The following is a 10,017-nucleotide window of genomic DNA, read 5'->3' as shown; positions in this document are numbered from 1 at the left end:
GACCGCTTAGAGCAATTTTTCTCCGTCTCTCTGTTTGCCACACTTTACCTTTGTCCTATAAAGTGCCTGCAAAGAGTTTTTTTTATTTTTATTTACCTTCTTCCAAAAAGCTGAAAAATGTCATTTGGTTTATGAACTTGGAATAAATCATGGCCAGGCCTGAAACATTAAGCTGCTGGTGGAGCCTGTGGAGCACATATGAAGGGAACAGTGCTGGGTCTTGAGCAGTAAAGCGGATCTAATGTGAGAGATGTTGACAGTTCAAAAATGGAGATAAGGTGGCCATGGTCTTCTCTCCCACTCTTAGAAAGCCCCCCTAAGGAAACATTTTCACTCTGATTAATTCACTATACAGTGCATGCCACCTCCCCAGCCAGTCTGGGGCTACTGCTGAGACTGATAAGCCCAGCTTTACTGCTTTACACACATCCACAAATATATACTCCAAACTAGGTCTCTCTTTCTCTTCCACCCTTCACCCATATCCTCCTCTTTCTCTTTTTATGCACACAAATAAAAAGAGCTCTTGGGCATTTCAGCTGCAGACAGCCAGAACCTTGTCTGCTCGACCAGTGGATTGAGCAGAAAATCTAAAATGTGTTGACAATACATTAGTTTAAAGCATGGTCAATGCAGGCTGTAGTGGATTTCCTCTTTCAACTTCAAATCAGATGCCAAAAAGTAGGCGTCACTTAATCTGTCAACCCACTTGAGGTGCAGTAAAAGTGTAAATCCCTTCCTGATATTCAGCTGGCAGGATATTTTGACTTTACACCGGATTTCTAAAAAGGCCAGCTCAGGGGATATAAAGATGATGAGAAGCGAGATGAGCTCTAACTGGGATAGATGTCACTCTGCTGAATTTAAACCATAGAGATGCATTATTATGCCTCTTTTATCTCATGCTTCTCACGCTTTTGTTTCTCTATTTACAATAATAGGTGATAATGTGGTAGAAAACATCTACAAAGCACTTTTTGGTCCATTTACCAAAGAGATGTTGAGCAAGCCTCACATTTTTTGTGTGTTTGGGTAGAAACCCTGTAACTCCATTTTAGGTGGATTTAACATACAGTCAGAAGCCATTATGGTGTGTTTTCCTACACTTTCACCTTACCTCCAAATACACACAGGCTCCCATTGCTTTCAAAAATAGCTTAGAGACATAGTGCTGCTGGATTAATGTTATAATTCACAACACCTGGTCTGATGAAAACCTTTCAAAAACCTGTTGGTTAATTTGATAAAGTCATAGTGGTCATGCTGAACAGTAGTCAATTTAAATTGCTGGAAAGTTTAGGGCACTGTATGATGTTTTACAATACATTAAAGATTTCAGTGTGGAAATGTCAGTGGGTATTACAAGAATTCATTAGAAATGGATGGAAAGCAAATATCAAATATTTTTGGGGCAAAGGACAGATACTTAACTGATTTTATTTTTTAAGGTACTGAATCATTTGAGAAAACCCCCTGACTGTCTGTCAACCCAAGACTGTGAGATTACCCATCTCCCTGCACTTTATAATCTACCATGCATGCAAGAGCCTGAGCTAAATTTAGTGCCGAGCTGTCAAAGATGTCAACCAGACACAGGTTAATGTGCTTTGCTATCCTTCCATGCCGTCCAAAAACATCCTATTCTCTCTGACCTCCAAACACAATGTGCTTTTTACAGAACACCCACTGAGTCCCAGACATGACTGCTGCATGACCTGGGTGGTTAAAGTGCTCAGCTGGTATAAGTGTCATACCCACTCCAAGTCAGAATTGCACACTCAAACAGGGAGTCTGTAAAACAAGTCGTTACACTTTGTGCTTGGTTTTTTTTTTTTTTTTTTTTAATCCTTCATTGCTCTTCGTTAACAGCACTCTTATGAATCATAGAACAAAGAATCAGGGACAGGCAAGAGGCTCTGCATTTATTCCCTTTTAGACAAGCCGCTGTTCACTGATTAGACCGCTTACAAAATCAAGAGATATTTGAAGCGTCTCTGAACAAGTAAACAAGTTTAATTTACAATTATGTTCATCATGAGAAGTTAGATCACATTGCTTCCTGTGAATGAAAATAAATATGCACTGTACAAAAAGAATAAAGATTAATTGTCAAAAAAGTTGCAACTAAAATTACGCATTAAAGGAGCTCACTTATGTGTATTTAGATTTTTCTTTTTAATTACTTTTTCTCTCTCTCATTCGTATATAACCTGAGCAGACGGGTTGAGCCCTGAAATACAGTACCAAGGCTTAAGAGAGAACCAGGTTTTATTTAAAACAGGCTTAGACATCGTGCTTTGTTTACTTAAATTACTGCATTATAAGAGAACAACAGATTCCACCTCTCACTGTTTTACTCTGCCTCTATTAGCAACGGGCTCTTATTTGAAAATTTGGTGTATATAAAATCTAAACCTAATATAAATACAATTAATAAAGTTTTGACTGATATGTCTGATTAAATAAAGGCTTTTACTCCATGCTCTACCTAAAAGAGCTTAAAGAGAGCCTTAACATAATAGCAATTTAAATGATAAAACCATAATTCAATTATTATATCATAAATATAAACAATTAAAAACGAATAAATATTAACAAATAATTAATAATAAATCAAAACAAGTAAAAAATAATTAAACAAAAATACAAAAAATATAAACAATTTAACTTTAGTTTAAATGATAAAACTATAAAACATTTTGACAAAGGCCAGAGCTGAATCATCCTGGTGGCTGATAGTTAAGACACTTTCCATATAACCACAATTTCACTTGTTTGATTATGGCCAGTTGCCTATCACTAATGCTTATGTGCAAAAAATGTGGATATTCCCAAACAAATTTCAACAATTAACATAATTATCACTAACTGCGACAAAGAGACCCAAGTGCAGACCAGTCAGAATAGAAACAGAAATCGGTGAGTGTATCTTCAAGCAGTGATATCAATTTAAAAATCAATTTCAAATGACAAGTGCAATAATAAACTCTTCCTTTATCAGTAAAATATTGCCTAAAATTTCAGGGAAACCTACACAAGCAAGTGGGAAATACAAGAGGGAACAACACAAGAAAGACAAGACAGAATGACTCAGTTGGCCTACCATCCTCCATGGGGACATAGATGTTCAGGTAAAGGCAGTCTTCACTCTGCTCCTGCACATAGGTCACCAGTGTATCCAAGCTGGCGGTGAACCACACAGGGAGCATATCATTGAGTAAAAACCGGTCCTCTAAGAACTGAGGACAAACTGGTGTGAACTGAGTAGCATTCCTGATGCCAGGCCAGGACATGGGTGGCTCCGGTGGCTGGAACCTCCGCTCCCCCGTTGGGGCCAATGCATATGGAATCCCCAGATACTGCTCCACTGGTCCCAGAATCTCATTGGGTAAAGTAACCTTCACTCCACGCAATTTTCCATAATTGGTGGTGACAACAGAGTGCTGTTGAGCCTGAACAACAGCCACGCAGATGGACGCCAACCTCATCCACAGCAGAAGGCTGGTTGACAGATACATCCACAAAAGGACTCGGGGTACTGACATGCTCCTGCAGTGCTGAGCCTGTGCCTGGCACGTAATGGTTACGGTCCACCTTTTGGTCCTCAGTGTCCCCCTTGCACCTCCCCGAGAGCCTTCCTGTTTCTCCTCACACTGCAAGCTGAGATAAAGAGCCTTAGCCAAAAAATGCAGCTTTCTCAGAGCTCCCCATTCTGAGAGCCTGCATGGATAGCTGCTGTACAACTCCCCTGTTCAGAGTAGAAGAGAGCTTAGGGTGCTCTTTCATTACCTGGGCTCCAGCTTAATGGGATATTCTGAAAAAAGAAGAAAAACACATCATCGTAAGTAATTATGTTATTCCATTTATCCACATAACAAATGTGCAACAGTAACATATCAACAGTTAAAGCAGTGATATTATGTGCACATGACAACTTTGGTCCAACAACCTATATTGTCAAATTCTGGAACCCTGGGTTATTTTTTAGCTATGCTTTGGAGGCTTTCCATGATTATAATGCTGTTCCACCACTCTGATTTTGACTTGGATATCCTGAATATCAATGGCATTTAGATGAACCCCAATTTTCCACTAATAATCTGAATAATAGCTCAATCAGACTAAAAAGGTATCATGTAACCACCTCAATCAGAACGGAATAGCCCCATGCGGCCCCACTGGAAAGAATTTTCAATCAGAATGAAAGGGGCAGTGTAATTAAACCTTTCATAATCTCTTCAATAGTACAATATTTGCCATGTAAACAGAGGTGGAAAGTAACGAAGAACATTTACTCAAGGGTATGTATACTTTGAGTATTTTCATTTTCTGCTACTTCATACTAGTTACTTCTCAGATCTGATTAATAAAACAAAATCCAGTATAATATGACATGACACAAGACATTCAATAAATACAATTATAATCTTGAAAAATAAACAAAACAGAAAAACAGTACTGTAATAATAATAATAATAATGATGTTGATGATGATGATGATGATGTCTCTGTAGAATAGTCTTTAGGGTTTTGAACTTATTTCCTGTTTGGGACTTTTATTTTGTAAGAGTTTCCTGTTTTTGTCATCTCACCTGCCTCAGCTTTACTCTGGTTCTTGATTAACACTCATTGCCTTCAAAGCCTCTAAGTAGATTGAAGGTTAACAGGCGAGGCATCAGAATGAATATAAAAATGATGAGTTATATATGCTGAAAAAAAAAATAGAGAAATTAAGATTTCGACAGGAATGACCTGTCAATCAATAATCAGTGTTTGGACAAATGACTGGTGTGTGACAGCACTGAACTAATCAGTTAGCTGGACATTTCTCTGTACTGCCTACTAAGGGTGGTAGCTACAGCCATCGATACATTTAGCCTCCACAAAGAATACATAAAGTATGTTTTTGTTGAGAAGCAATTAACAATTAAAGAAATTCCTAACTCGATCAACATACTGAATTGCATTACGTTAGCCTGGGAAGTTGGTTAGCTGACATTACACAAAGATACCTGGACTAAGTTAAGATCATTGTTTAGCACTTTGTAGCTGACCGCTTCAATGTTACATGTGAACACAGTCATTCCCCACTACTGTCCTGCCTGACAGAAATAGTTTTCACCCACCTTTTCTGTGGTGTAGTGTGAGAACCAGCTGCAAACTGTGATGCAGTCATGTAGTGCAAGTTGCTTTGCCTGTGTACATGCACAAGTTAGTTAATCCATATTACTTTCATTAAATATCAAGCATGTTATTCGGTGAAATGAACAGAATTTTAACTGCGAGTACAGTAATTATTGCCAGCTTTCTTCCACAGATAGAATAAATTTAATATAGCCGGGTGGTAAACTTTTATAAAGCAAAAAGTAAAAAACTAAATATTTTCCACTTAAAATAAAAGGTCCCCAAAAAGTTCCTAAAGTTAATGTATTCATGCAATGTTCATGGTTGTCCTGTGAATGTGACTGTTTCATTTTGTTCATGTAATGTGAACAATTATAATTTTGAAAAAATTATCACTAATTTACTTCACTGATTTTAATTATCACTAATTTATTCATTAATAATCACTAATTTAATATCACCTTAGGAACTGTGGCCACTAGATGGAAGTGTTGAGCAAGATATGTTCATTTCGCCAAAACTCTGTCAAGTGCATTAGGGTCTTTTTTTCATTTTTATTTATTTATTTTTTGACCTCATGGTGTACACCAATCAGGCATATCATTATGACCACTGGCAGGTGAAATGAATAATAATACTGACCTGTCACCTGTCAGTGTGTGGGGTATATTAGGCAGCAAGTGAACATTCAGTCCTCAAAACTGATGTGTTGGAAGCAGGAAAAATGGGCAAGTGTAAGAATCTGAGTGACTCTGACAAGGGCCAAACTGTAATGGAGAGATGACTGGGTCAGAGCATCTCCCACACTGCAGGTCTTGGTGGGTGTTCTTGGTCTGCAGTGGTTAGTACCTACCAACAGTGTCTAAGGAAGGACAAATGGTGAACTGGCGACAGGGTCATGGACGCCCACGGCTCACTGATGAGGTTGCCCTACTGTAGATTAAACGTTTAACTTCCATTTGTACTTTTCAAAAGATTTTAATTTATTTGAATCTTTGTTAAAATGGTTGAAAATGAGAAATACTGTACATTGTTCTATGAAGAGAAAGAGTCAGGGGCTGTAGTGATGATATCACACCTAGAGTGGTGAGGCTGTCGAATTTGTCTAAAAAATTCTCTCTAACTTGTCTTCACAACCACAGTTTTCACTCCTTTTACAAACGTTTTTCACTAAATTGTAGACACATCTGTGTTCTTCCAGACAGTATAACTGTGGGAGCAAATGGATTCACAGAAAATGCACAGTGAGCTGCAGAGTGATACGAGTGCTGACCAACTGCCACATTGACTCCTATGTAAAAAGTATTTGGCAGGTGGTCATAATGTTATGCCTGATCAATGTAAATTTGTAAGTAAATATGCCCAAACCTTGTTAGATTTTGTCTAAAGAAGTCACCTACCAGCATCTTGACAAGATAATATATGTAGAAGCTGATGGTGCTGACGGCTTGGAGATTGTGGTCATGTGGCGCAGACCCACATATCCTCAGATTCTAGCAAATCAACAGTGTGCTAATTGTGCTCTCCAGTGTGTCTGATGTGGAGTTGGTGTACTTTTGGCAGAATGTAAATTTCCTTTAAAGTATGTGAATATAGCATTTCATAAAAATTTGTTATTTATAATTTTTCTATTTTGTTTGTGTGCAGCCAGAGCCCACTGCTGTATTTTGTCATCCCATATCCTGTCATTCCAGATTTTGTCATCTAGCACTTTGTTCTGGACAGCCTTTTTGTGTGTGTGTGTGTTGTTGTAGTTATTTTTGTTTAATTCTTTTTACTGAAATATCTGCACCCTAGAATGTGCAAGCTGTCACTTAGGGGAAGGCAGATATACAGTATGCTTTCTGTTTACAAAAGCTCTTATTAAAATATGTGACCTGCTGGACATTAAAGCTGCAAGAACCCCAGTAATGGTGACCTGTGTGTCAACCAATTTACCCAGTTTACTTTAATAATAAAAATATAACTTATAGAACCAGCCCTTCAGAAAATTATCTAATGCAGATACATTCAGGATAGATGGTGAATCACAAAGTTTGAAAAAAAAAAACAGTTAATTTACCAAAGTTCTGAAAATTAATGAGTTCATTCATTCTTGAGTTGAGAAATTAAGTTTTTGACCATTGTAACAAATGTTCTAAGAGTATAAACATTAAGCTTCCTATATGATTTGTACTGCATTATAGCCACATTGGAGGTTGCCTAACTTTTCATCTAGTGCTATCATTTGAATAAAATCTTAGTGCAGTAGTTTGATTTATCACCAAATACTTACAAAACGGCTATACTCTTCTGTGTTTAGTGCTAATTAGCAAACATTAGCTTATTAGCAGCATCCACTGTGTAAGAATAGACTCACAGAAGTGCTAGCATGTATAGCATGTTGCACATAACCTCTAGAGTCCCTGCGTCCTCATATGAGGACCGCACAGCTTGGGTTTCCAAAGCTCAGGACTCTAGAGGTTAAGGGTGATGCTTAAAATTCAAAATTGTAATGGGTTTTGGTACATTTTATTCAAATTCTAGTGGATTTTGTGATTTGTTGAAATAATTTTATGATGGGAAATTCTCAGGCTCCTGTGAGATGATGCTTTGGAAAGCCCTCTGACTTAAAAATCAACTCTGTGGGTTTGGAAATTAGTGTCAAAACCAGATGGCATGAAGCCCGTTAATTCAATTTTCTGTTGAGGCTCTTGCCTCATTCCACTACTCCCAAATCTGGAGACATTTTTTTAAATATATATCTATATTTATATTTTAAGTGGTTTGGTTGAATAAAATCTTACAACCAACTGCTCCAATTCAAAATGTTGACTGATTATTCCCTCTCTCAAGTAACACTGTGTGCCACTCAAAGTCAGGCTAAATCAATTATTAACAATGTGTATGTCAAATAAAAATAGTAATAGAAATGTGGCCAGAAGGAGGGCATGTCTAATGCTGGGTTTGGACTACACAATTTAAACTCGATAACAGCCCAGCTTGACGGTTGTAGGGCGTCAGAACCGAAAATAACACCAATCAGCCACAACAATCAATCATTTTATCTCATATAGTGCGTCATATTAAATGACAACCATTGCTGCATCTGGGATGCTTCACAATGTCCCAACACAAAGTCAAGCATACCAGAATTATTTTCTACTTTTTATGACATGTTGGGATGATGCAGACCAATAGGAGCAGAGATCACACTTTGTTAAATATCATATTTGTTAACTGTCACAGTGATACAGCTAACATTAGCATACTGACTTGCACAGTCAGCCTTGTAAGAGAGCTACTTTATCAGAGCTAGCTAGCTAGTTTTCAGTTTGACTACTGGCTAAAAACACCCATTTTTAACCGCTACCTCAAGTTCTCTTTGAAGACAACCCATACTATATTCTTTGTATGACCCACAGGTGGGTCCACAGTCATTTGTTTGTCTGTTTGTTTTTTTGTTTCCTGCTTTTCTGAACACAAGCAGCCAGTATCGCACACCATTGCATATGCTAGTCTGGTTTATATTCTCCTGGTCTTTCACGCAAATCATGAATGACAGCAGGCTGCTATCTATCAGGTACCAACATGTAGTCTGCCATATCCCTTGTCCAAGTCACGGCAAGAATTTATAAGTCTATAATCATGAAACTGACATAGTGACCATCTTATCAAAGTCAGCTTACAGAAAGAAATCCCTTTAGCATTCTTCAATTAGCATAAAATCATGTCAAGTCAAAATTGTACTCCCAAGGTGACTCAACAGTTTGCATTGTGGAATCCAAGACCAGCCAGCTGGGGCTCCTCTGTTTGTATGTTCTCCCTGTGTCTGCCTGTGTTTTATCTGGTTGTTCCAAAGACATATATTATATTGGAAGCTCTTAACTACTTATAAAGTTTAGTTTTGAGTGTCCTTCACCCAGTGTGAGCTTGAATGGGTTCCAGCTGTAGCAACCTTGTAAATGTGTATAAGCATGGTATCATAAACAGGCAAGATTGGATTTTGGATTTTAGGATGTTACAAAAATAGTCAAATATGCTTTGTTTATATATGCTTGTTAAGTGTGATGTAACATCCCACTTCTGGGTTCAAACTCCCCCAGACCCATATGGTGGAGCTTGTGTAGACAAAAACACTATGTTGTTAAACAAAGCATCACTGAGAGTAAAAATAGGCAATTCTTACGATTCAAATAGAGTAGACAGTGTTGCCGTGTTCAGCGCAGTGGTTCAAAGCATCTGTTGTATTTTATAGGTAGAACAGGGTGCCTCTGACAGGACAGTTGCTTAATGATTGAAATGCAAATGACAGAGCGCTTTCATTGGTATTCATTAGACTTACTGTAACTCCTCTAATCATTAAGAGTGAGAACAATGTTCACAGTCTCCGGTGTGCCTCTGCCAAGGAGAGCCACAGAGCATGGTCTGCATTCACCCAGGAGCCATGTGAAAAATAGTTTATTTTAAAACACCACATTATTACATACAGTGTCCACTGTGCCATTTTATCACTGAAACGTTTACAAGCAAATAACCAACGTGAACAATGAGCAACAATTTGACCTGTTGCTGCATTCAACCCTTGGGATGTTTGGTGATTTCTGTGCTTGCCATGTGAGGTGGCTGTATTCTTCACATTATAGTAAATTTCATCATTATATAATCATATAAGTAAAAAAGCCAATGATGAACAGCCTGTGGTTGTATTCAAACATCAAATAACTGCTTGCTCAATAGTATTTGTCATGTTGCTTAATTGTCTAGTCAGTAATACTAGTATACTTGAAAATGTTACCCATTTCCATACACTCTGCTTTTGAACTCATCCATCCATCCATCCATCCATCCATTTTCCTCCGCTTATCCGGAACCGGGTCGCGGGGGCAGCAGTCTAAGCAAAGATGCCCAGAC

At 37.9% G+C, this 10,017-nt stretch overlaps 1 protein-coding gene across 1 annotated transcript in view; it reads right to left on the bottom strand.

The window, feature by feature from the left end:
- Positions 1-10,017, bottom strand: part of LOC109951794 (neuroligin-4, X-linked-like) — a 236,133-nt gene that overhangs the window by 190,144 nt on the left and 35,972 nt on the right. The window contains 1 exon segment of the mRNA XM_020586479.1: positions 3,104-3,814. Within this exon segment, the coding sequence (XP_020442135.1) occupies positions 3,104-3,545 (442 nt within the window). The 5' untranslated portion in view covers positions 3,546-3,814.

The sequence above is a fragment of the Monopterus albus genome, unplaced genomic scaffold, assembly GCF_001952655.1.
Source record: "Monopterus albus unplaced genomic scaffold, M_albus_1.0 scaffold409.1, whole genome shotgun sequence".
Taxonomy (NCBI): Eukaryota; Metazoa; Chordata; class Actinopteri; order Synbranchiformes; family Synbranchidae; genus Monopterus; species Monopterus albus.
Note: the sequence above shows the minus strand (reverse complement) of the source record. Positions and strands in the feature narration are given on the sequence as shown.